Source organism: Cydia amplana, chromosome 1, assembly GCF_948474715.1.
Source record: "Cydia amplana chromosome 1, ilCydAmpl1.1, whole genome shotgun sequence".
Taxonomy (NCBI): Eukaryota; Metazoa; Arthropoda; class Insecta; order Lepidoptera; family Tortricidae; genus Cydia; species Cydia amplana.
The window spans coordinates 7289574-7317319 of NC_086069.1; the positions used below are offsets into that span (position 1 = coordinate 7289574).

Sequence of the window (27746 nt, forward strand, 5' to 3'; positions counted from 1 at the left end):
ATTGTATAAAACTATAAACAAGAGCCAAGAGCAATTTGTGGCAAGTGACAGGTGGATGACAATGGGATGACAGGTGAAGTGAAGGCGACTAGTTCGCTAGACCTGTTTGAGCTATTGTTAAAAATGTTTAAATTATGGTAAAGTGGTCTTACACGATTGATACTGACAAAAAGAGCTAGCAGCGGGCTCAGCACGGTTCCATTTTTATCGACTATCACTATGCCCGTCACTTTCGCACTTAACTACTTGTTAGAACGTGACAGGCATGGTGACAAACGATAAAAATGCGACCGTGCTACTAGGGCAGGACAAACGTCATAACGTCACAACGGTACTCACTAGTCTCACTACTCCACTCCATTACGTTGTGTTCTCTTATAAACGGTTTTTCTTTTTTCTCCTAGAAATAATACAAAATTTTCTTAGTAAAGTCGTGGTTAATATAATTTTATGTAATGTGTAATAGTACCTAAAATTGGTTTGTGTGACTGTAAAAAGCATTAATGTTTTTCTGTTGTTGTTGACTAAATACCGTTTTGCGATGAAATAGCACTGTGCCATTCAAATAATGGATTTATTTAAACAGGGTACGTATTACATTATTTTCCTTTTGATTCAATTTTCCGTTCACCAATACATAGTCTCATAGGTATGCAGAAGCCTAAAAGAAGTCGCGTTAACCCTGTTAGTGTGACGCACTAGTTGTGCGAACTTAATCAAGGCCGTACGATCCAGTAACTGGTACGCGCTCGTATGGCGATGGGCCATCGAGCCGAGTATCGCCCGTCTCGCCATCAGTGGGTGGATCTGGATAATTTATCGGGAGTCTGTTATCGCCTGTTTGGGTGGCCATAACACTCTGCGTGTCGCTCGACTGCGCAGCGCACGGCTGTTCGCATCGTGCTACTGGCGAGCTAATTGGATACGCAATCATTGTCTTCGCTTCGTCGAAGCTGTGTAACATAGGAAACGCGACGGCCGCACTTATTGCTAACATCCAGTGTGTGATTTGTTATTGTGTACCTAGCAAATAAATACATTCAAAAAATGAGTCAATGACAATGATGATATATCATATAAATTATAAATATTAATTTACGTGACTCTCTGCAAGTGTTATTACCTATATTAGATATCAGGTGGGTAATACAGTGGAATATTACTTACTTTCTTGATAGATTGTATTATTGATTATCAAGCACACATTTGCTAGCAAGCTAAAGTTACTTACATAAGTAAGTCAGCAGTATTTACATAGATTTATCTTTGTCCTAGGAATGAAGGGTCCAACAAGACAAGCTCCACCTGTGCCAGGAACTGGTGTGAATCGCTACTCCCCAGTGACCAATTGGAATGATGATCCTTTTGATTCCGATTTATTTGAGCCAACACCACAATTTGCTCAGAAAAAGAAGCCACCTCCACGGCCACCACCACCCAAGGTGAACAGCAGGCAACCAGACATCCCGGTGAAACCTTCCCACTTTATGAGAAAGCCAACAGTTCTTACGTCACTACTATCCAGAAAAAGCAAAACAACAGCCACCAACCAAAGTAGTCATGTCATTAATACTAACCACAATAATTTACTAATGGATGGAAACTGTGAACTGGATACTAGCAAAATGTTTCCAAGATGTGAACCAAAGAATGTTCAGACTGGTGCACTGATAGACCTGTCTTCACCTCCTAGCTCTCCCACCTTCACAACAAGATCTAGCAGCGATGGCCTCAGTGTTGATAGCTTCAGTTCCGATGCCACCACCTCCACCAATCACCACAATGCATTTAATAATGGAAATGCTTCGCAGGCTGAGAGTGGGTTTGAAGATGATTTTGATCTCTTTCTACATTCTAGAAAACAAATGAATAAAGAGGATACTCTAGATGATTTTAAAGCAGTAGATCCTTTCTCACCACCGCCAGCTTCCAATAAGCCTCCGTTATTAAAGAAGCCCACTTTAAGTAAAGATCTATTTGAAGTGTCCTGTACTCCGAGTGTACCTGTACCAACGCTCTCTGTGGGGCCTACTATAATAAGGGCAAAGCCGGCCCGACCCAAGCCCCCTGACAACTCTGCCTTGTTGAAGAGTTCCATTGGAAGTCTGCCTGTCACCTCCATGAATCTGAACACCACCACTCCAATTCAGAAGATAAACAACGGGTTCGGAGATAGCTTTGTGAGTATTAAAATATTCATAATTTCTGATGTCATAGCTGCAATGGTATCAATTAAACCCAATCATTAAGTAATTATGTTGTAATTGTGCCATTCAGTACAACCCTGAGCTCTTTGTTCACCTAATTGCATGTTATTAACTGGAAACTTCACCAAACTATATGAACCAAAAGTAGTACCTACTTTTTGAGTTTAGGAAAATTCCTTTATCTTGTTGTGAAACTAATTGGTTAAAATTGTTTAACTAACAAACTATAATTAGTATGTTACAGACAGGAATATTTGGAATAAACAATGAATATCTGGGAGACCGAGCTTGGCGGCTCGTAAAACATATAAAAACTCAGAATTGCGCGTTTTCTCAGAGATAAGACCTAGCTAGATCGCTTTTTTGCCCCCAATAACCTCCATATAGTAAATTTCATCGAAATTGTTAGAGCCGTTTCCGAGATCTCCGAAATACAGGGTGTCCCAAGAAGTAGTGATATACTGAAGCTGGGAGGTAGAGGACCTAGAGGGCTATCTGAATCACCCCCATGTATGTTCCGCGATTTTTCGTATTTTCGGAGTTATGATTTTTTTTTATTTTTCACCTATCGCCGAGTACGATGAGATTTTTATTTATGGTGACGTGAATTATTGCGGTAGATGCTTGATTTTTTTTGTGTGCTACGCTGATAGATAGGCCAATTCAGTATGGTAACATTTACTATCGTTAGATCTTTGAATGGAATTAAAAAAAAAATTAATGCCAAGAAAGATAAATTTACCCAGTATGTTCACAACTTCAAGGGCGCTTAGAAAAATAAAACATACTGGGTAATTTTATCTTTCTTGGCATTAATTTTTTTTTAATTCCATTCAGAGATCTAACAATAGTAAATGTTACCATACTGAATTGGCCTATCTATCAGCTTAGCACACAAAAAAAATCAAGCATCTACCGCAATAATTCACGTCACCATAAATAAAAATCTCATCGTACTCGGTGATAGGTGAAAAATTAAAAAAAATCATAACTCCTAAAAAACGAAAAATTGCGGAACATACATGGGGGTGATTCAGATAGCCCTCTAGGTCCTCTACCTCCCAGCTTCAGTATATCACTACTTCTTGGGACACCCTGTATAATAAGGTATTAGATAGATATTGTCACTAAATTATTCATGATTTATTTATTTGTGATACATATAATTAATATATATTTTATTTGAACTTTGCTATTCCATTACTTCCGCTGTACTGAGTGTACCTAGTACCTACACTGTACACATCAACATGGACTTAGTTCACCATGTTCGGATCTTATCTTATCTTAGATCCCCGCTGTTTTAGTTCTAGCAAGTATTTGTTTACAAAGCAAGCTATCTTTTTGTTAACGCACTACGACTACGCAGATATTATAATAATAAAGATAAAATACATTATCAACTATTTTTAACTTTTGCCAAATTACCTGCTTACCCTAAATATAGGATAGTAACGTCACGTAACGTAGAACTTAATTATCTGTAACTAAATAAATAGGTAGTTATGTTTTGTAATATGATAAGTAATGATATAGATGTTGCAGTCGGATCGTATAATCCGCCGTATTACATTACGGCTGAAAACTTATTTCGATTCCCTTTATTTGGCATAACTTCTATGACCTAAAACGCATCTGTCATAAGATACATTTGGTAGAACTGTTTTTGCACTAATGTTAAAATTAAAGAAAGCGTCAGTTTGTATAATCCAAGTATAATTTATTTAAAAATGCATAATAATATGTGGCTGATTGACTCATCAACGCAGAGCCAAAACAACAAGGCTATTATATAGGTGAAGTTGAAATTTGTATATCGGCCTACGAGGGGTATTCAAAATATTATTTTTTTTTTAATTCCATTCAGAGATCTAACAATAGTAAATGTTACCATACTGAATTGGCCTATCTATCAGCTTAGCACACAAAAAAAATCAAGCATCTACCGCAATAATTCACGTCACCATAAATAAAAATCTCATCGTACTCGGTGATAGGTGAAAAATTAAAAAAAATCATAACTCCTAAAAAACGAAAAATTGCGGAACATACATGGGGGTGATTCAGATAGCCCTCTAGGTCCTCTACCTCCCAGCTTCAGTATATCACTACTTCTTGGGACACCCTGTATAATAAGGTATTAGATAGATATTGTCACTAAATTATTCATGATTTATTTATTTGTGATACATATAATTAATATATATTTTATTTGAACTTTGCTATTCCATTACTTCCGCTGTACTGAGTGTACCTAGTACCTACACTGTACACATCAACATGGACTTAGTTCACCATGTTCGGATCTTATCTTATCTTAGATCCCCGCTGTTTTAGTTCTAGCAAGTATTTGTTTACAAAGCAAGCTATCTTTTTGTTAACGCACTACGACTACGCAGATATTATAATAATAAAGATAAAATACATTATCAACTATTTTTAACTTTTGCCAAATTACCTGCTTACCCTAAATATAGGATAGTAACGTCACGTAACGTAGAACTTAATTATCTGTAACTAAATAAATAGGTAGTTATGTTTTGTAATATGATAAGTAATGATATAGATGTTGCAGTCGGATCGTATAATCCGCCGTATTACATTACGGCTGAAAACTTATTTCGATTCCCTTTATTTGGCATAACTTCTATGACCTAAAACGCATCTGTCATAAGATACATTTGGTAGAACTGTTTTTGCACTAATGTTAAAATTAAAGAAAGCGTCAGTTTGTATAATCCAAGTATAATTTATTTAAAAATGCATAATAATATGTGGCTGATTGACTCATCAACGCAGAGCCAAAACAACAAGGCTATTATATAGGTGAAGTTGAAATTTGTATATCGGCCTACGAGGGGTATTCAAAATATTGTCGGTATGAGAATGAAAACAAACAAGTACGAAAAGTTTGATATTTTTATTTTTCAATATACTCCCCCCCTATGTTCATACACTTAAAAGATCGATCAATTATTTTTTTTAATCCCTCGTAAAAATATTTTTTATCTTTCGTGTAAAAATGCTCCTCCACTGCCGCCTTCAATGCTTCATCGTCAGAAAATTTATTTCCACGCAGATCCTTTTTAAGATTGGGGAGCAAAAAGAAGCCGCTGGGGGCTAAGTCCGGACTATACGGTGGGTGAGTAACAGTTTTAAACCCACGTTCAACAATAGCTGCCTTGGCAATATGAGCAGTATAGACGGGGGCGTTGTCATGCAGAAGCAGAATACCTTTGGTTAACTTTCCTCGCCTCTTTTCTTTAATTACATCCTTTAATTGACGTAGAATGTTAGCGTAGTACTGTCCTGTGATATTTACACCTTTTTCTTTATAATCGATTAGTAATACTCCTTCACAATCCCAAAATATCGTGGCCATGACCTTGCCAGCTGAAGGGATGACCTTCAACTTCTTGGGATGAGCTGAACCCTTAATGTGCCACTGCATGGACTCTTGTTTACTCTCTGGGTCATAATGATGAACCCAGGTTTCATCTCCAGTAACTATTCTTTGCAGCACCTCATCAGGATTTTCACCGCACAGGTCAATAAAATCGGAACAACAAGCTACACGCATGTCTTTTTGAAGCCGAGTCAGCATTCGCGGAACCCATCTTGCACTTACTTTTGACATATTAAGATGGTCATGTATAATATCATGTACGGTACCAATAGAGAGATTGGTTACTTGTGCTATAGATTTTACCTTCACTCGACCATCTTCCAATATAAGTTTTTCCACTTTATCAATATTTTCTTGTGAAGTAGCTACTACAGGCCGGCCAGGTCTAGGGTCATCTTCAATACTCTCCCTTCCGCGTTTAAACTCGCTTGACCACTTTTGAATGGTAGATAAAGAAGGAGCAGACTCACGGTAAACACAATCCATTTCCTCTTTTATGGTTTTTTGATTTTTACCCTGTTTTGTCAAGAATTTTATCACGCATCGATGTTCTAATTTAGTTAACATTGTCAATTCGCACAGGATGTTCATGTTTGTTCAGCAATTGCAGAAAAACAAAAGACTATCTCGGTTCGAATTATACTTTTTTTAAATGTCAATGAATAAACCTTAGCGGCCAGTAACGAAAGAAATTTTAGAAGAGGTCGTAAGATATCAATACCGAGAATATTTTGAACGCCCCTCGTACATTTATAATGTGTAAAAAATATTATTATATTATTGTATTTTGGAAACTTTGGGTTCCCGCCGAACATGTTATTGGCATTTTGGATGTATACATATTTTTAGCACACAAAATCCGAATTGGAGCACCCCACTATCCACGTGGTCTGGTCTGTCCTACCCCTAGAGTGTATATAAAAAGCCGGAGGCGCGGAGGGGAAGCAGCCCTTGCCCGCCGTAGCAAAGCGCAGAGCATTAGTGTCTGCGCTTTGATACGCAAGGGCGAAGGGGCTGCTTTGCCCGTAGCGCCGGAGCAGATGCGGAGTCCGATAGAAAACTGTTGCCAGAAAAGTGGGTTAGGTTAGGTTAGAACAGCGAACCCTATGAAAAAGAACTGTTGCCAGAAAAGTGGGTTAGGCTAGGTTAGAACTGCGACCCCCACGAAAACGAGCTGTTGCCAGAAAAGTGGGTTAGTAGCCCGAGCAAGGAACGGTTGCGCTAAACATTAATTAGTAATAGGCATTTTTTTTATATTCCCGTTCTTTAGATCATTTTAAGATACTTTATTTTCGAATCCAACAAACTTTCTCTCCGGAAGTAGGTAAAAAAAAATAGTAAAAAAAAAGAGCCGATCTTGTTTGTTAAAAATAGTAATAGCATTTTTATTTTGTAAACGTGACAAATATAATATATATAATGAGTCGACAATGGAATCAGTCAAAATATTTACACGGAAAATAACTAATTCAATAAATGGCGGGGCCTTACGGATATACGTCGTAAGTTGATAGATAAAAATAGTAATAACTACGTCTTTGATTGAATTGCCATAAAACTACCTCATTAAGCTATTTATCCGAAAATCGTACATAAATAATATTTGTATTACTTGTATATATATTTACGCCTTAAACATGCTAGAAAAAATGGTTATAGATATAATTTATTGCAGACTTTGTTCTGATAACGTTCAAAGTGATATCAATTACATAATCACACAGAAATATGGTCAAAGTAATAAATAAGTGCATTTTAACAAATTCGCTAAATGACACCACCAAATTTGAACTCTTTGCGCAAATGCTAAAGATTAAATTTCCTTGCGGCGCGCGGGGACAGTTTTGATGCGGGCGGTGGCGGGAGTTCGTGCCAAGGACGCGTGGACAGTAGGTATATAGGTATGTACCTACAAGTGACGTGCGCGGGCGTCTCGCTCGCACCAAATACTTGTGCGGCCAAGTCTGAGCGAAATGAACGCGCGCGTGAATGATAGCTAATTAAAAATAACTGATATAATTTCCAATATTATTCTAATATTGGTTGATGTTCAAATTATATTCGTAATTATATACCTACGTCGATTATGAACCACTGCAAAAATAAAAATTGCGCCTGACTATCGTTCTTATTTAATTTCAGAATGGTATAGTGTGGAGTGGCATTATAAAAGGAATACTTATTATCGTAGTCATTTGACACTTTTGGTGACACTTTCACATTCTGTCACAGCGAAGTGTGTGTAGGCCCACTCTAGGAATTTATATTATAGTCTATCCAACAACTTTGTCAGTAGAAAAAGGCGCGAAATACAAATTTTCTATGAGACAATAACTCTTGGCGCCTACATTTTTAAATTTGCCGTTTTTTTCTACTGACGGAAATGGCTTGACAGACTTTATATTTCAAGAAACGCATTATATTGATTTATTTCTATTCATAGTCTACGTTCCTAAGTTCCGTGATAAGTATAAAATAAGAACGTTAACCAACACAACAAATTTTCTATTATAGTACGAGATCCTTCTGCAAATTGCAGACTTCATTATTTTTGTAGGAATAAAAAACGTGCATGGCAGATAAGAATTTTATTTTAACCATGTATGTTAAAATAAATGTTATTTGTTATTATATTACTGTAGTCGCAAACAAGCACACAACTAAAGTTTTGACAAACGGACGTCCATTAGGCATCTAGATAATTATGTACGTGCACTTGGCCTGTTTTGTAAACATAGGGCCTATCGCGAAATGTCGTTATCTATGTCACTTGTATATTTGACAGACAGATAACGAAACTTGGATTTTCGATGCTCGTGGTAGATCTTCAATTTTTGATTATTTATGGGCAATTCAAGTAGTTGGAAATTGTTTTGGTTTAAAAGAGGTTAAAACAATTACGTGATTAACAAGGGAGGTGTTTAAACCACGAGCATAGCGGGTGCTTTAAATAATGGAACATTGAGAGTTGCGAGACTTGCGAGGGTTTCAAAGTACGAAGGAAGAGCAGCTGCCGAGTGAAACTCAAAATTTCTAGCGCACTATGTGTGGATATAGGTATGATACATTATCTAGACACGCACACCAAGTGTTAAGCTAAGTTCAAAAGAAGAGAACTGGCGACGCAGCTGCCCTATGTTGTATTACATGGAGCCGCTTTTGACCCCTACCATAGAGAAATAAGTAAGACAAGAGTGCTCACTCCATACATCAGTTCAGACTATTAATTTCAGTGTCTACATCTAGCATCGAGTAGCGGAACTATCAGTACTGCTACATCTATTGTCAAGTAGCAGTACTGATAGTTCCGCTACTCGATGCTAGATGCTAATAGTCTTTTTGGTACTAAAACTGATGTATGGACTTATGGAGTGAGCACTCTATGTAACTACGTACCTCAAAGTCTATTAAACATAAACATTATGTATATGAAATTTTGTTGATTTCTTAAAACCTTTAATGCTAACTATTTTTATGAATATAACTCAATCGGTTATTAAGATACAAATACCTAAAATCTGGATTTTTTTCACTGACTGACTAACCTAACATCAAAAAAATAACCCATATCCAGATGGCCTAGCAAGTTGAAATTTGTACAAGATGATGTTGAACTAATAATTTCTGTACAAAAAGTAATGACATTCCAACAAAAACAAAAAACAACGGGTTGCACTCAGGGAGTGCCGGCAGAAGTGAAAACTCAATGACTAGTGCAAAATGCACTATGTATAATTGAGGTTAACGCCATCTAGCGTTATTTCGTCGCATTACTTGAAATCCCTAAGCACGTCACTGTTAGTACTCGAGTTATATTAATTCCAGATAGAGCGAAACTCACTAGATGGCATTTAAATCATTAGAGGAAAACTCTGTAACATTATCAATGATCGGAATAGGTAGTGCCATTTGGGGTGAATGACCTCAAACATTGTACTTAACATGGATAAGACTCGGGATTCCAAGACTCTCATTTTTAGGGTTTCGTACCTCAAAAGGAAAAAACGGAACCCTAATAGGATCACTCGTGCGTCTGTGTGTCCGTCCGTCTGTCACAGCCCATTTTCTCCGAAACTACTGGACCAATTAAGTTGGAATTTGGCACACATATGTAAGTTTGTGACAATTGTGACCCAAAGATGGACGTGTAACGTAAATAAATGAATTTTAAATATGGAGGCCATTTTTGGGGGGTAAATGAGAAAATTAAAAAATAAAGGTTTTCAAACTATATCGTGTTACATATCAAATGAAAGAGCTCATTGTAAGGATTTTTTATTTCAAATATAATTTTAGGATTAATAGTTTAGCAATTATTCAAGAAAATAGGCAAAAAATTACCATTCCACCACATCCCCCCCCCCCCTTATCTCCGAAACTACTGGGTCTAAACTTTTGAAAAAATACACATAATAGTTCTTTACCTATAGATGACAGGAAAACCTATTAGAAATGTGCAGTCAAGCGTGAGTCGGACTTAATGTACGGAACCCTTGGAACGCGAATCCGACTCGCACTTGGCCGGATTTTTTCACAAAAATATTTTTTGGCATGTCTTTAATTGAAGTAGGTAATATGAAATCCCGGGGTGAAAAGGTATATCCATACTAAGCTTACGCACCGAAGTCCCGTGAAATGGCACTACCAATTCCGATCACTGAACATTATTAAATTGTACAACGGGACTTAATCGCCTATCTAAGTTTTGAGATTTACCTCTGACGTTCTCCGAGACCACGGAGACAACGCCGTCCTCGAAACGTCGGAGGTAAATCTTAAAACTTAGATACGCGATTGAGTCCCGTAGTACAATTTAATAATGTGTAAAAATCGTGAAAGTTTAAATCAGTATTATTACATGTAACAGTTTTTCGATCAGGTCACGTGATCGTCTTACGGTCACGTCATCTCTCGCTAGTTTAACATTTTTTCCCCACCTCAAAAAGTGCACAGCGCCGCTAAAGAAGTTTTCACTTCAAAAATGTGAAATGAGAGCCAAGTTCAATATTAAGAATATGCGTGGTCGTTGACTTACGACGGTCATTGACGTTGATATGCGGCAAAAGAATTGAGATACGTATATATGGCTGCCATGTTCTAATTCACTTGATATGTAATTGAAGGGATGTTTACAAAAACAACATAACTGACTACACTGGTTGACACCTGAAACGATTAACAATGTTCTTAAAAAAACCGGCCAAGTGCGTCTACTATCGTATGCACCGTTATGACGGATTCAATTGTAGACAGTATCTCAAATACTACGAAATACAAGGCCTTATTATGGCTCCTCTACACGATGGCCCAACGCCGGCCACTCCAAGGGACGCATTTATGCGTTAGAGGGAGCAAGTGATATTGGTATCTCATTCTACCGCATGGCTGCGTCCCTTGGAGTGGCCGGCGCTGGCCCATCGTGTAGAGGAGCCATTAGCTATAAAGCGTTTATCATTGCGGAAAGGTATTTCGGACAGGTTTAAGACGATAGTGGACGACGGGCGTCACTGTGCCACACCACAGTGACGCCCGTAACATACAGTCGAAAATTTTAATTTATGACCCATTTTGTACCTTGTCACAGTGACAATAGTATGAGATATCTAGCATACATTAAGAGGATAGAGGACGATCGATTTTCCACACAAACATATACCTAGTCCTATTTCCCTTCCTAGAGACTTATTGACATTATGGATTTCTTTTTACACAATTTGATATATTTTAATTATAGCTATGGCCGAACAATAAAATAAAAACGCCCCCCCCCCCCGTGTCCGTCTGTTTGTGTGTATGTATGTTTGCGATAAACTGAAAAAATTCCGGCTAGAAAAGCCACAAACCGAGGTAAACTTTTCCCATACAATTTGTATGAAAATGAAAACTTATTTTTCATGCTAATTTTGTATGCCAATCGATTCTATTCCTATCTAGTATCAATAGTTTCTTTGGGGTCAACTTACGGTAATGTACTAAAAAGCCACAAATTAATAAAAACTTTTTCCATACATTTACTATGGAGATAATGTTAAATTTAATTCACTATTTTCTATCTCTTCCATCAGTCCTACAGTCCTACAATGTCTTTATAGTCCTTAAATGTAACGAGTAACGACTGATTGGCCAGATAGAGAAATATGAATTAAATTTCACGTTTTGTCCATAGTAAATGTATGGAAAAGATATATTTAATTTGTGGCTTTTTAGTACATTACCTACCGTAAGTTGATCCCAAAGAAACTATTGATACTGGATAGGAATGGAATCGATTGGCATACAAAAATAGCATGTGAAAAATTAAAAGTTATCATTTTCATACAAATTGTATGGGAAAAGTTTTTCTCGATTTGTGGCTTTTCTAGCCGGAATTTTTTTTTGGTTCCATACAAGCTTTTGATCCTTAATAGGAATGGGACCGATTGGCATCAAAAAAAAGTTTGTTAAAACTTACCTTTTTCCCGCAACCTGTATGTTTTTTCCAAAATCTGTAAAAGCCAATCAATTAATTTGAAATCGAGAGAAGGTCTTCTAAGACCGTTTTCTTGTCGCAGCACGGGATCTGGTAGCTGCCCTCACTGACCCAAAAAGAAAATCCACCCTGTATATATTTATGTATTGTCCAAATATTTATAAATAAACATGTCCCGGTCTTTGGTAAATAAATTACCGTGTCAACTGCACATTCTGTTGTATTCTGCTTCGGTTTTGTTTTTATGTTCTGTGTTGTTTTGTGTTTGTTTTAAGTGTCCATGGGTACACTGAAAATCAGCGTCGTAACACAACTCATTTGCTGAGTGTTATCCTTTTCTGGAACCCCTCGCAGGCCTCGCAGCACTGTTACTTACCTACTAATTTACCTAGATTTAAGCCTATTTTAGTGTTGTTGTGTATGTGTGTTTCGAATAAAGCATCATTCATTCATTCATTCATTCATATTGCTTGATAGCTGTCCGGTCCCTTATTGAAATCTATACGTAAACTACCTACTTGAATACTTTGTAGTTGGATCTCAAACTATATATTTCAAGTGCTAGGTATGCAAATTAGTAAATTGTGCCAATTCTTTTTGAAATATTTTATTTAAAAATATCAGCAGTCATCATTTTTTTTTTTTAAATAATCATTGAAAAATCACTTAAATCCGAACTGATTTATTACACGTTACGTTTTGTCACCGCTATCACACTATGTGAAAGATTTTTTGGTAATTCTTATAAATCATTAATTAATGTAATCTCTACTACTACCACTACTAAACTCAGTCTAGGTACGCACTAATTCACAATTAAATTAAAGGATAAACAAGTATTAAGTAGTGTTAACTCTTACTTAGTTTGCCGGCTGCCGCGAACCGCGAAAGTTAATCAAACAATCTAACATTTCATTTCACAACAATAATAAAAAATGGTTTTGTTTTCGTCAAATTCAAAATCTCAAACAAAATACTTGATTTGGCAGAGTCCTTCTCGTATTATTAAAAAAAAAAAACATTATAAGCTTTACAGGGACGCATTAGAGTTTTAAATCTATTGCAGATGCAGAAAATCATATTCGTAAAAATAGGTATTAGTGATAAATTTTCGACAACTTAAATGCAACCGCGGCGATCGGCCACGCGGAGCGATCCGAATTGTTCCGAAGATAGCCAAAAGCATCGCAGAGCGAGAGCGAGCGAGCACTGAGTGCGAGTGCGAGCGAAATAACAACACAATGATGGCGTGACTACCTGGCGGGCGAATAAACATGACACTATCACAAGCTGTATTACACATTACGCGCTGTGAGTAGACTTGAACTGATCATTCATATCGGCGCGTCAATCTATGTGGAATTGAATACATTATGCGCACTTCGGCCGGTGGTTGGCGGACGCGCGCTCGCGTAATGAATGATTTTTGAAGAGATTATTACGAGCATTACTTACACATGTCTACAGTTGACAGTAGAAAAAGGGCGGCAAAATTAAAACATGTAGGCGCGAAGAGTTGACATCCTATAGAAAATTTTATTTTCGCGTTTGTGTATAGCCCGGACTTTCAGTAAGACGGAAAGTCTGCAATTACATAAAATTTACTTTCTTATTAACAGCACTCTTGCCCAGTTTAAAGCTGATAATTTGTTCCAATCTAGTCTTCCATGTTTTTTGCGTTCACTGGTACATATGTCTTGAGCGAGTAAATATATGTGATGTTATCTATGAAAAGGGACGTTATTGTCGATGGCCGTTACGCCATTATTAACGATGCTCCGATGTAAATACAATGCCGCGCGACGCTGTGCGGCGTAAGCGCCATCGACAATAAGGTCTCTTTTCATAAATAATGCCCCATATTAAGATTAAGGTTTTAGGTAGTTTATTATAACTGCACTACCACGATACTTTTTTAAATATTCGCGCTCGGGGCGATGGAAGTGTCATCGTTCCGTTCCGTCGCCCCGCTCCATGCAACGACCAATCGCGTTAGCTCGCTGGCTCGTGCGCGGCAACTTTAAAGCAACGATAACGTTTTTTGATGGTTTTTTGTGTTACGCATCATATTACAAGGCGATTTTTACAGTATTCGACGACAGAGAACTCATAATGAAAATCCCATATGATATTGATCTATTACCATTTTTAACCAGGCAATTAATTCATAACCCCATAAAACCCACCATACGGTATTATTTAGTGTAAGATTAAATTGCAACGCTTGTACTTATTATAATTTGGAAATAATGAGAGAAAAAATAGCCTATTACCATTTTTGGGGACGGGAATATACTGAATTCAATAAAAACCGTAGGTTACTTACTTTAAATGTAGGATACATAATTATGTTTTGTGTGATTCATGCTCAATGTTATAAAGCAAATATTTCTCTATGTGTATAAATTTAAAAAAAGTTATTAATATTTTTTACAAATTTTCTGTGAATTTTTATATTTTTACATTTTTTTTTAAATATCTTAATGTAATATTTCTATTTGGATTATGTGTCGACGTAATCACTAGATTTATTATCTGTCCCTTACATCTAAAAGTTCAGCTATTACTAATTATTTCCATTGCGCCATACTAGCCGACCGTACCTTGCTCGGGCTATAGGTTAGGTTAGAACTGCGACCCCAAGTTAACAAAAAATTATATGAATTATTGGGTTGAATTTCCACATGGTCATTCGGCGAAATGAAATTATGACAAAATATAGTTGCGAATTTCGACACATTCGGCAAATTAAATTCTGTCAAAAAATGTTCGTCCTACAAACATTTAATGAGTCTTGCAAGTATGCAAAACTTTTCTATGTCAAAAGATTTTATGCTTGTAGTACTTTATTCTTAATAGCGAGTTATGCAAAAATAAATTATTACAAATTATATTATGCGAAATGAAACGGATACCAGGTCTCGATTCGGACATTAACTTTATGCCAAAAGATACTTCGACTTCGATCAATAAAAAATATGCGTAGAGTACGTATGCCGTATGCGCAACTATCCAGTACCAAGTGAGTTTATGCTAACAGTATGTTATGCCTAAAGTTATTATGCAGAATACAATTATTACAAAAAAAAATATGCCAAAGATAGGGGACCCAGATACAACACAATTTTCATTGAATCTGAGCAAGTGATTTCGTGAGTCAAATAATTTAGTTCTTACCTATTGGTTATGAATTATTAATCATTATAGTTTCTTGCTGGTCATGGCCACAATCGCTATTATACACAGATTCTGCCTCTTCTAGATCCTTAGTAAGCTATAAATAAATATTTCTAAGTAACTGAGTAACATCGGTTTTTTAGGTTTTCCCAGTCAAATACGAACTTTAGTTTCGTCATGTAAACGGAACCCTTATAGGATCAAGTCAAGACCCTTTGTATCGGGAAAGCGTGGAGGTATCGAGATGAAATTAAAAAGATATACCCTTGAAACTGTGAAAAAATCAAACTTCTAAGTTAACGCACAGAATAAATAATAGTGTACCTACTAGGTACAGAAGATTCACTCTCTAACAAAACGCGTCTGTCACGATTAGGACAGATATGGCCGCTAGGTGGCGCAAGCGCCACGCGCAGCTTATGGCTAGCCACCAAAATTGGTGTGGGACGGATCCGACGAAAGTACTTTTAGGTACTTGTTGCGACGCGACGAAATCGCGGAGAGAGCCACGCCTGGTTAACGTAAAAAAAAGATACGGCCGTTTAAGCCGTAAAAAACGTGTATTTTGACACTCAAGGGAATCAAAATTCATAGGGTACTTCCCGTTGACCTAGAACTATGAAATTTGCCAAGTAATATCTTCTTACACTACAAGTACGGGGTAAAATCTCAAAACTACAAATTTGTAAAAAAAATTGTTAAATTTGTATGGATGTGCGAGTCCGATTCGCACTTGTCTGGTTTTTTACAACCTTGTGTCCGTGATTGACATAAATACACCCATGTCTAATTATAGTATCGGATAGACTATAAGGCGAAACTATAAGGGTTCTAGTTAACTACGGAACCCTAAAAAACTCCTTTAAGTATTGTGTTGTGAACCGGCAACTACGCAATCTACATCTACAATGTATGGCCCGACATACTCTTGCTTTAAATAGGCACCAGTGACAGTAACCTCATTAGATTTTAGAACGCAAACCTAGATTTAAAATTTAACAGCATATCTAGTACCTATACATACCTACCTACTCTACGTAGGTAACCTTTATTGAAACCAACACGATTGATTTACAGGCGAATCAATTCGAATTTAAAATAAAGATCAATTTAGAAATCGACTTGCTCCATGATTGAGAAATACCTGTATAGACTGGTGCCATTGCCATTGCATACTTTTAGACCTATTTCCTGAAAGGCTGTTGGAATATTGCCGTCTAAAGCTAAGCTGACACCGATTACAACCCGATAAATAGCACTACCGGTTAGCTCAATGAATGCTTACTTAATACGACGTTTACGTGCCGTTTTCCATACATTCGTGTTGCGTATCTATTGTCTTTTAGTCACGAAACAATGTTAATGATACATAGTGTTGCAAAATACGCAGCCAAAAAATGAATTCAATGTCAAGTGGACTGGTAAGTAGCAACTGGGCGGCACGCACGCGCCACACCGTGTTATATAAGTTATATTTAATTGAACCTACCTACGTTTACCTGTCACCTACTATATAGTCAATTAACAATTTAGGTATAACTACTAGATAATCATTTTATGTTACCAATTTATCTGCTTTTCTAGTTTCTTAGTGTCCGAACTGAATCCTCGGATTTTCTTATATATACTTTTCACACCACCTATTCAGAAAAGAGCTTTTTCTTCCCTGCTTAGAAGGGATCAAAATGGCACTTTTCTTCCCTGCTAGGAGGGATCAAAGTAACACTTTTCTGTTCTAGCACACTATTTTTACATTATTTTGCACATTATTTTTTAGGGTTCCGTACCCAAAGGGTAAAAAACGGGACCCTATTATTGAGCCTTCGCTGTCCGTCCGTCCGTCCGTCTGTCACCAAGCTGTACCTCATGAACCGCGATAACTAGACAGTTGAAATTTTCACAAATGATGTATCTCTGTTGCCGTTATAACAACAATTACTAAAAATAAAATAAAATAAATATTTAAGGGGGCTCCCATACAATAAACACGATTTTTTTTGCTCTATTTTTTGTTGATGGTGCGGAACCCTCCGTGCGCGAGTCCGACTCGCACTTGGCCGGTTTTTTAGCTTAAATAATCTGTTTAAGCATCAGATTGTGTCAACACTAAGATTTTTTTATTTTTCTCATAGTTGATGTGAAAAGCAGTATGTGTCACACGGTATCAAAATTATTTCGTCTTGGGCGTTAACACTTGAATCCCTCATTACGCCCAGGATTCTACTTTAGAATCCCTCACTACGTTCGGGATTCTATTGTAGAATCCGTCGCTTCGTTCAGGATTCAATGTATGCCCTTGACGGAAATATATCATTTTGATCCCTTGTAACACAAACTACTATTATTAGACAGATGGATTAGGTACTTAACTAAAAGTGTCTTACCGGCCGATACAACGTTAGATGCAAGAGTGGTCAAGGATATAATTTTTTATGATTATATCCTTGTATCCAGAGGCGTATTTACAAATTTGGCGCCCCGGGCCATTTTGATTTGCCGCCCCCCTTCATCAGTGACGATAAAGTATTTTATTTAGGAAAAAACCTGCAACAAGTACCTTTGGGGTGTGAAATAAAAAAAAACTAAACATTTACTCACATAGGCATTTACATTGTTTTCCTATGTACAAATTGGTTGATGAAATCATCAATGACGCTGTCGTAATTTAAAACGTTTGTCAGCTCAGCTTCTATATTAAGAAGAGCTAAGCTATTCAGGCGCTCTTCGCTGATGGGCCCGGCCACATGTCAGCGGTGCGACATCAGCGGCGCCGCAAACCGCTCTGCGGCGTCGCCCGCCGCACCGCAAAATTTAGCGGTGCCGCCCGGCGGCGCCACGGTGCCGCCGAGCGGCGTGCGTCGCCACGTGCGATGCCGCGCTGCATAGTAAAGAATAAAAATTCGACTAGGTACCAGTTGTTTGATCAGACATGAATCCCTTCACACGTGTTCTGCTCTTGCTGTTGTCGAGGTGATATTTTGCTTAAAAGTTCTTCAAAACACGGCACAGACATTCGAAAATATCTAGTTATAAAATTTATTTTCAGTCATCTTCAACGCCTCGTATTTTCTTTTGAAACGATTTCCATCTTCATTCATTATACGAAGATATGGGTTCACCCAATTTTTTCTTTTCAATTGTTTTTTTATTTCTTCGCCTTCTTAACAGCAGCAAGAGCAGAACACGTTTGATAGCGCTGGCAGTACACCGAGAAATTCAGTAAAATGCTGCAAATGATGTTAAATGTATGAAAATCGGTACGATTGATCTTTAGGACATTTGAAACAATTTGACCCGAAGCACCAACAAATAAAAAAACGAGATAAGGACGTCAACTATTTTTTGTATGGAATTTAAAAAAAATGTTTAGAAACCTATCGTGTGTGCTATTAATCGAAAGGGCTTTCTGAGCCGATTCTAAAAATATATCATATCATTACACTTCAGTCATTTTTTTTTATTATAATAAAAATAATTTTCAAAACATACCAATAAGTTTGGGCTTCTCCAGATACAATACCATTCAATATTTTTTTGTAAAATATACCTCAAATTATACCTAATATGAGGATATTTAAAAATTTAAAAAAAAGACTAAATGTAAATATTTTCAAAATTGCTTTATTAGGATTAGACATGTGGATATTAGGTATAATTTGAGGTATATTTTACAAAACAATTTTAACGGTATTGTATCTGGAGAAGCTCAAACTTGGTATGTCTTGAAAATTAGTTTTATTATAATTAAAAAAAATATATGTACTCAAATGTAATGATGTGATATATTTTTGGAATCGGCTCAGAAAGACCTTTCGTGTAATACCACACACGATAGGTTTCTAAACAATTTTTTTTTATTCTATACAAAAAAAGATGACGTCATAAATCCTCTCGTTTTTAGGGTTCCGTAGCCAAATGGCAAAAAACGGAACCCTTATAGATTCGTCATGTCTGTCTGTCTGTCCGTCTGTCTGTCCGTCTGTCTGTCCGTCCGTATGTCACAGCCACTTTTCTCCGAAACTATACTGTTGAAACTTGGTAAGTAGATGTATTCTGTGAACCGCATTAAGATTTTCACACAAAAATAGAAAAAAAAACAATTAATTTTTGGGGTTCCCCATACTTCGAACTGAAACTCAAAATTTTTTTTTCATCAAACCCATACGTGTGGGGTATCTATGGATAGGTCTTCAAAAATGATATTGAGGTTCCTAATATCATTTTTTTCTAAACTGAATAGTTTGCGCGAGAGACACTTCCAAAGTGGTAAAATGTGTCCCCCCCCCCCCCTAACTTCTAAAATAAGAGAATGATAAAACTAAAAAAAATATATGATGTACATTACCATGTAAACTTCCACCGAAAATTGGTTTGAACGAGATCTAGCAAGTAGTTTTTTTTAATACGTCATAAATCGCCTAAATACGGAACCCTTCATGGGCGAGTCCGACTCGCACTTGGCCGCTTTTTTTTATTTGTTGGTCCTTCGGGTCAAATTGTTTCAAATGTCCTAAAGATCAATCGTACCGATTTTCATACCTTTAACACCATTTGCAGCGTTTTTTGGCGAACCGCTATCGCTATGAAGGGATCCATGTCTGATCAAACAACTGGTAGTCGAATTTTATATTTTACTATGCAGCGCGGCATCGCACGCGTCGCCGCACGCCGCTCGGCACCGCAAAGTTTTGCGTGCGGCGGGCGACGCCGCGCGGCGGCGGCGGCGGCGGCGTCGCACCGCTGACATGTGGCCGGGCCCTGGAGCGTAGATAATTTTTTTATTCTTTTGAGTGCAGAAAATGATCGTTCTGCACTGTAATTAGTCACTGCGGTTCAAAGAAAAATGCGCAATGCAATTTCTACATATGGGAATGCTTCTTTAAGGCCCTTATTTTTTATGAGTAAGCTTAGTTGCCTCAAGCTCATTTTATTTTCGTAGGCGGTGATCACGCCCTACATGCGCCGTACTAATACTTCTTGAACGAAAATGTTGCTTAATTTAGGTACTTGTTGGTAGATATTTTAAGCAATTGGTGGGGTTTGATGCGTTCGTTTGTTTATTAATTTAAATGTCAATTAAAATATAATAAAAAATATAGCTAAGTTTGATTATAAAAGGCGCCCAGAAAAAGCCGCGAGGAGGCGGTTTCGCCGCCCCCCGCGGTCTGCCGCCCCGGGCCATGGCCCCCTTGGCCCTAGGGTAAATACGCCCCTGCTTGTATCAGTAACATTGACGCTCGCATACTAAAAATAAAATAATTTTGCTTTACAAATAAATGTATATATATATTGGATGCGGTTTACCCGACAAACAATGTCACAAATAGTTATCCTTTACCGCTTGATACTCATATAATAATATCTCGTCATCTTTATTTGCGCACTCTTTGAGTGGTCATGGCAACCATGAATAAGGTGGTATGCTGTAGTAGTTGCGATCGTATCTATTTAGTGCAATAGGGATGTTGACATGAATCGCGAATATATAGCATGTTATGTTTTTACCATAGCAGGGAATATTAGAACGCGGAAAATCATATTTTGCAAGTGTAAATATGCGTAATAAATTAATTAAAAATAATCAAAAGTATTTAAAATAATGCCCAGTATCAAGTGACTGCAAACGCCAATCGGAGCGCGTGACGTAATCACAGTGGAATCACCAAAGACAAGTTATAAAACCTGCCTAAGTGTCTACAGATTATCGTACCGAAACGCGATCTTGGTGCGGTGCGGCGCACGAATCGATAGTGTGTAAGGTGGTGCGTTAAGGACGCAGCTATAAGTTAGAGCGAGAAAGAAGGTCGCTGTCCGATGCGGTAGTGTGTTTATGCTTTAAAAAAAATTGTCTATTGCCATATAAAGAATTTAAAAAATGACTGACAGCAGTTTGTTTAAAACGCCGTTACGTCATCAAGGTCACGTGACAGTTTGGAGCGTTTAGGCGCGAAATTTAAACACGAAACTTATTATACATGTTTTTTTATTCAAAATTAATGAATATATTTTTTTAATATTTTTTTCTGTAATTATTACGTGTCTATCTACAAAATGAAACCAGTTCCAAAAAATTGTCAACATCCCTATTGTCGTGCTTTGCGTAAACACTACTTACATCAGAGTTTCTGGTTTTATTAGACACAACAGTAACTTTTCGTTTTAGGATTCGACTCCGTTCAGTTGGGATAGGGAGTCTCCGGAGCGGGAGGACCGCGAGAGCTCCCCGCCGATGCCGACGATCCCGCCGCCGCCGCCGCCCCCGGGCGCCGAGGACGAGCTAGCGGCGTGGCCCGACGAAACCGACTTCGCCTCCGAAGACTTACCCTCGGATGAAGAACCTTACGCCATCGCTCTGTTTGATTACTTCACTGATCACCCTGAGGATTTATGCTTCTCGGTAAGTTTACACTTAATAAATTTAACTGGAATGTTTTTTGCGAACCACTGTAGATACTTAGGACGTGGTAATGGTTGCAGGTGCTAATACTTACGGTTTGCTCCGTAGTAGTTTAAAATGTCATTAAAACATCCTAGTAGTTTTGCTGTCGTAACTTAAAAATAAAGTGATTTTTGATGGTTGACATGTAGGTCCCATGCGACGAGGGCCGACTTATTATACGACTTATATATTTACCTACTTGATTTGGCAATGCAAAGGCTGCTGTATCACATCTGATTAATTTTAATTTTATTGCGTAGAATCATTAAGTGCTTTCTGAAATTGCAATTGGACACGGTAAGGAAACGTTATGAGTGAATACCGACTGTATCAATGGCTTCTACAGTCAAGACAAACAAATTTGCAGTTTGTTTTGTATATGAACGGTATGGCCGGCGGCCAAGTGGTGGACTATTAATAGCCTAAAATATGTTGGTGTTGCTCTTCACTTCAGGAGTTTGTATGGAGCATTTCTTCCTAAATAGTTTCTGGACGTTGACTTTGGCGGTTGGCGGTGGCGTTGGAATCACGGGACCTCCGAAATCCCCTGGATTAACCCCTTGACTATATCGTGCCTAGATAATTTTTACTAAGATAGGACTATTTCGACTCCCAAATAAATTTCCTTAACCTCCAGGCCGCCCAGACATCAAAACTTGCGATTACAAATGCAATTTTGATTCCTCAAAATAAAGATTCAAATTAGAATGGAACGGGAGACCTTTTTAAAGGCCTCTGGGCGGCTAGAGGATAAGTTCTTGGAATTCCCACTGGTAACAACTGTTTTTTCCCTGTAATTTATAACAAATTGTTTTGGCTATAAGTACAGGAAGTTGTCATTATCTCCCAAGTTGGAAGTTGTCATTATCACCTCTGCTCGCAACTTCTTCGCGTGAAGTCGTTACACTGATAATGTGTAATGGGTATTTTGATCCATATGGCCCAATCTGAGGTACAGTGCTGCATGTCTCTTCTAGACAACATTAAACGACCTCTGGATTGCTCCATCCACGAGACACGCGTTCTACTCCTTGGAGTTTCAGTACTAATTGAAATTAGTACAACAACGAGCGGGATGCCGTGGACAGTAAAGTAAACCCTAGCATCTAAGTACTAAAATATGCCTACGCATATGACATGATCAATGCCTGCCCTTTGCCCCCTTTGTAAGTGCGAACATTTGCAAGTACATATACAAAGTTATTATTACGCTCCGTTCGTCTCGACTGACATAATTGACCTTACATAAGACTTGTATTCTTTTTTATCTTGTCTAATAAGATATTAGTCATGGATTCATGATCAAATTAGATAAACATGTTCTAGAATCGTGTCTATTTCCATTTGTTAACTAGAAGTGCCATTGTCATGCATACGAAATTTAGCCACATTTTAAAGGTTGTTTTTTTTGTCTATTCAGTTTTTGGATATTTTTGAATTCGTTGGAGCAATGGGAGCTCGCGAAACAGATCATAGAGCCACTAGTTTAGGTTATTTGAGAATCTGGGTTTCGTAAGGGTTTCGTATATGACTTACTAGTCTTGCTATTCCTTTTCACGACAGAAGTAGTAGCAATTCCTCTAATAGGTATATTGTTAGGTTATTAGCGGCATCAACGACAAAACGCAACGCTGACACGTTTGTATTGACGTGCGTCGTAAGGTCTGACCTACTTATAAGTTATTAAGTCTTTTAAGTGCGTAGCAATTTCTCCGGCACGTGTCAGCGACCGTGCGATAAAATTGCATAGCCGCCCTACACCTTGGCCCTACACCGATCATTATTCACTGGATTAAGAATTTATATAGTTGGTCAAACCAATTTGTCAGTACCCATAAGAACAAAAAAACTATACCTATTCATCCTTTTCTTTTGGGTGCTAGTACTAGTGTAAGACAAAGATAGTATGGTTCTCTCTGTCTATGTTTGAAATGAGACAGTCCTTTGACAAACTATAATATCTACACAGAATGTTTTCACAAAAGTTACATTACGGTATCGGCCATATGTTCCTATGACGTATTCCGTATTTTTTATTGACATAGGTGTGGATTTCCAATTATTTATTTTTGCATGAACGTCAAACTCAGTGAATTGGCGACGTCGCGTTGGCGAACTGATAAATCTGTTTCCATTCAGTCTCCGATAACAATGACAGGAACTTGTTATCGCGAGGCTTTTATACGGACGGAGGATATTGTTCGAATGAACTTTTAATATGTTACTTACTGGCTGCTGGTCCGACATAATGAGTACATTATACTCATTTTATTACCATTTATTATGCATGAGTTATAAAAATAATGTAGGTAATTATGTGATAGTAACTATTATGCACATTGTAGATAAAATTACAATATTTAATAGACATAATTAACTATTGCTTGAGGTTAAAGTTTTATATAAACGTTAAATTATTGAGTACGATTAATTTAACCGAATTAAGTAACGTGTCAATGTATTTAAGTGAATTGTAATATGGTTATGAGCAATAAAGATTATTTAAACCTAAATATGATGGTCCTAAATGCATGTAAGTCCAGTAGTAGTTTCCGAGAAAATAGGCTGTGACAGACGGACAGACAGACAGACGCACGAGTGATCCTATACTTAAGGGTTCCGTTTTTTCCTTTTGAGGTAGGGTTCCTTTTAATGAAATTATCAAATTTTAAGTATCATTTTGGCCACGACATAGGCGTCATTCATTTATTACGTAAGACGATTTAAGTGGGGAAGGGGGGGGGGGTCATTATTTTTAGGCGGAACCCTAAAGGAAAAAAATGACTGTAATGTAATGATGTGGTATATTTTTAGAATCGGCTCAGAAAGCCCTTTCGTTTAATACCACACGACACAATAGGTTTCTAAACAATATTTTTTATTCCATACAAAAAATGATGACTTCATAACTCCACTTCTTTTTTGTTTGTTTGTTTGTTGGTGCTTCGGGTCAAATTGATTCAAATGGCCTAAAGATCAATCGTACCGATGTTCATACATTTAACACTATTTGCAGCATTTTACTGAATTTCGCGGTATACCACTATCACTATTAGGTTAGGTTGGGTTTGACGTTTTCATCATGTGGCCAACCGATAGTTTCCTAAAATGATTGCTGCGTCATGAAATGTAGCACACTGAAAATTACAATTAGGTACATATTATAATACACTAAGCACCATAGCCATTAGGTTCCATTGTTCTGTACGGGCTAATCGCAGATTAGATAAAACTTGTTTAGAGACTAGTGAGACCATACATGCTAATAAGCCCCAGATCAAGTCACATAATTTCGAGTTAATTAAACATTGTTGTAGATTCGTATCGTTCGTGATAATGACCGTTACATGCAGCGATGATGCGCAAAATCGACATGTTCGTTGTTTACAACGCTTATCATCCACTCGGTCACCACTGACCGGGTACCTAATTTAAAGTACCGGGTTTGTTTGTGGCCTGAGGAATATCTAAATGTAATTCGTAATGATGAGCGTGCTTCGTTAGATGCGATGCGAGGTGAAGGCCTCGAGGATAGTCTCGCGAAGTGCTGTTTTTATTGCGCTTTATTGATATCATTTAACTGTCTGAAGCTACCTTATGGCTTAGGTGCCTACTCCCACTTAAGGAATCACTTTGTTGGTTAGGCGTCTATAATTGCCCAGTGCTTTAGGTATTTCTTGTCTCTTTGACTTTATTGTCTATCATCAATTTATCATTGTAGTGATAAAGAGTTATTTATTAATATGAAATAATGGCATACATGCAGCAAGTCGTTTTAGTCACTCGCAGTAGGTTAGTCAAATTTACTTACATGTTGGTGAACCAATAATGCAATTTATATGGGTTAAATATGTTCCCATTTTTTCTATTCAAATATTGTGATTTCATATTGTTCGATAACGCTGCCTACATCCGTTTATATCTTTCCTTGTTTGTTGTTACAGGCCAATTCAAAAATAAGTCTAATAAGACGAGTGGACGACGAATGGCTGTACGGGAGGGTGCGAAGCGGGGCCTCGGGCCTGTTCCCCGCCAACTACGTGGAGGTGCGCGTGCCGCTGCGACACGCCGGCGCCGGCGCCGCGCAGGCGCAGGCGCGCGCGCTCTACGACCTGCAGCCCGAGCAGCCCGGCGACCTGCGCCTGCGCGCCGGCGACACCGTCAACGTGCTCTCCAAGCTCAACGACCAGTGGTACTTCGGCGAGTGCAATGGACTCAGAGGACAATTCCCCATTAATTATGTGCAAATGAGCTAGCTCGCTCTCGATGTATCGTTTCGGTGCTGGTATTTCTTAAACTAGTAATGTGATAAAATATACCGTTTTAAGACTGAAGTCTACTGTATCGCTCGAATGATCCGAGTGCTGCTGCTCCGGGGTGGGGAGAGGTAGGCGACAGGAACGTAGTAAATAATCTTGTAAATTGATATTAGTGCAATATTGCCATAAATATTTTGATATCTTCGGTAGGGCTAAAATAAAATTTTCCAGTAAAACAAAAAAGGCTGCTTGATTTATGTCTATGATGAAAAATCAGGTAGGCTCCTGTGAAGCCATAAGTGTACAATTAATTTGCGTTTTCGCACTAATGTTGCCATTATAACGTAGTTGTTTAGATTAAGCACTAATAAGGGCACTGTATGATATATTATTAGTTATCGATAGAACTGTTGAATGTAAATAATTCACATAGTAAATTCAGTATTAATATATATGCTGTATATTGTAGCAGTATGGTGGGTGTCATGTCTCGATCAGGCTTTGACAAATTTATTTTTTGTGAGGCGAGTATGTAACCATATACTTTGCTACATGCAAAGTGTGGTTTACTTCAGCCGATAATAACTGCAACAATTGTTGTGTCATATTATCAACTTGATGATTAATGGCATTGTTTTTGTAGTTGGAATGCACTGCAGTTCGTCACTAAATCATAGGAATGGTAACTAATTTGTGGCATTCAGTCTCACTATTCAAAACATAAATATAAACCATAACAACAGTGATGCATCTTGTAGTGATTATATGTTTGTTTTCTGTTATATTATTTCAAAGGGACCACAATATTAAGTGCCTTAAGTATAATGTCTCCAACCCAATAATTTGTATATAAATGATCTTATTTATGTAGTTATAATAAAATCTAATATCAACTTTTTTTACTTTGCCATAAATCCCCGGTTATTATTGGTGTATATGAGCGCATCCTAAAGACATTATAAAACAGAGTGAAACGATTCAAATGTTCGTGACCGGCCGCTAGTATCTCGCTAAGGAGAATTGGGTCCGGTGAAGGCAAGTTGTAGGTTTAAATCTCACTTTGGCCATATATATTACCTATATACAGTGTGGAAAGATAAGTCGGGCTCTGGAGGGAAACTGCCTTAAATCCTTAAGCTGGCTCATTTTACTTAATGGAGACATTCCTTTATTTTTAAAAAGAAACAAAATTGCATTCAAAGTATTTTTCTTTTTTTCTGCAATTTGGCTAATTTGGCTTGTCTAAAAAAATCTTGAGTACTAAATATTACATTTTATGGATTTTTTGTACGACAGACGAGTTTAAGACCTAATGTTTCTTGGAGAAATGTTATTATTAACATTAACTGTATCGACTAGTAGAATAATATTGAGAGTTTTTATTCTTTTTTGGAATTTTTAGTCGGTTCGAGTCCCGGGCCAGGCAAGCGAGTTTTAGAAAATCGTTGAATGCAGTTTTGTTTCTTTTTAAAAATAAAGGAATGTCTCCTTTAAGTAAAATAAGCCAGCTTAAGGATTTAAAGTAGTTTCCCTCCAGGGCCCGACTTATCTTTCCACACAGTATATTATACATTGGCACAGTATTATTAAGTCCAGTACCTAAACAAAGGTGTAACGTCGCGAGAATCATCGTTGTAAATGACATTAAATACTGCATTAAATATTATTTTTACATTTTACTTAGGGGCTATTCATAAATTACGTAATTTCAAATGTTAGCATAACGTAGGAGGAAACAGGAGGGGGGGAATTTTAGAGGGGGGTCAAGAATAGATGAGGTAATTTATAA

General features: G+C 37.5%; 1 protein-coding gene across 1 annotated transcript; it reads left to right on the plus strand.

The window, feature by feature from the left end:
• Positions 1-426: 426 nt before the first annotated feature.
• Positions 427-26338, plus strand: LOC134647209 (SH3 domain-containing protein 19). The gene is made up of 4 exons (XM_063501437.1): positions 427-587; positions 1276-2180; positions 21423-21656; positions 25643-26338. The coding sequence occupies exons 1-4, from the start codon at positions 569-571 to the stop codon at positions 25952-25954; spliced, it is 1470 nt and encodes a 489-aa protein (XP_063357507.1). The 5' UTR covers positions 427-568; the 3' UTR covers positions 25955-26338.
• Positions 26339-27746: the final 1408 nt, after the last annotated feature.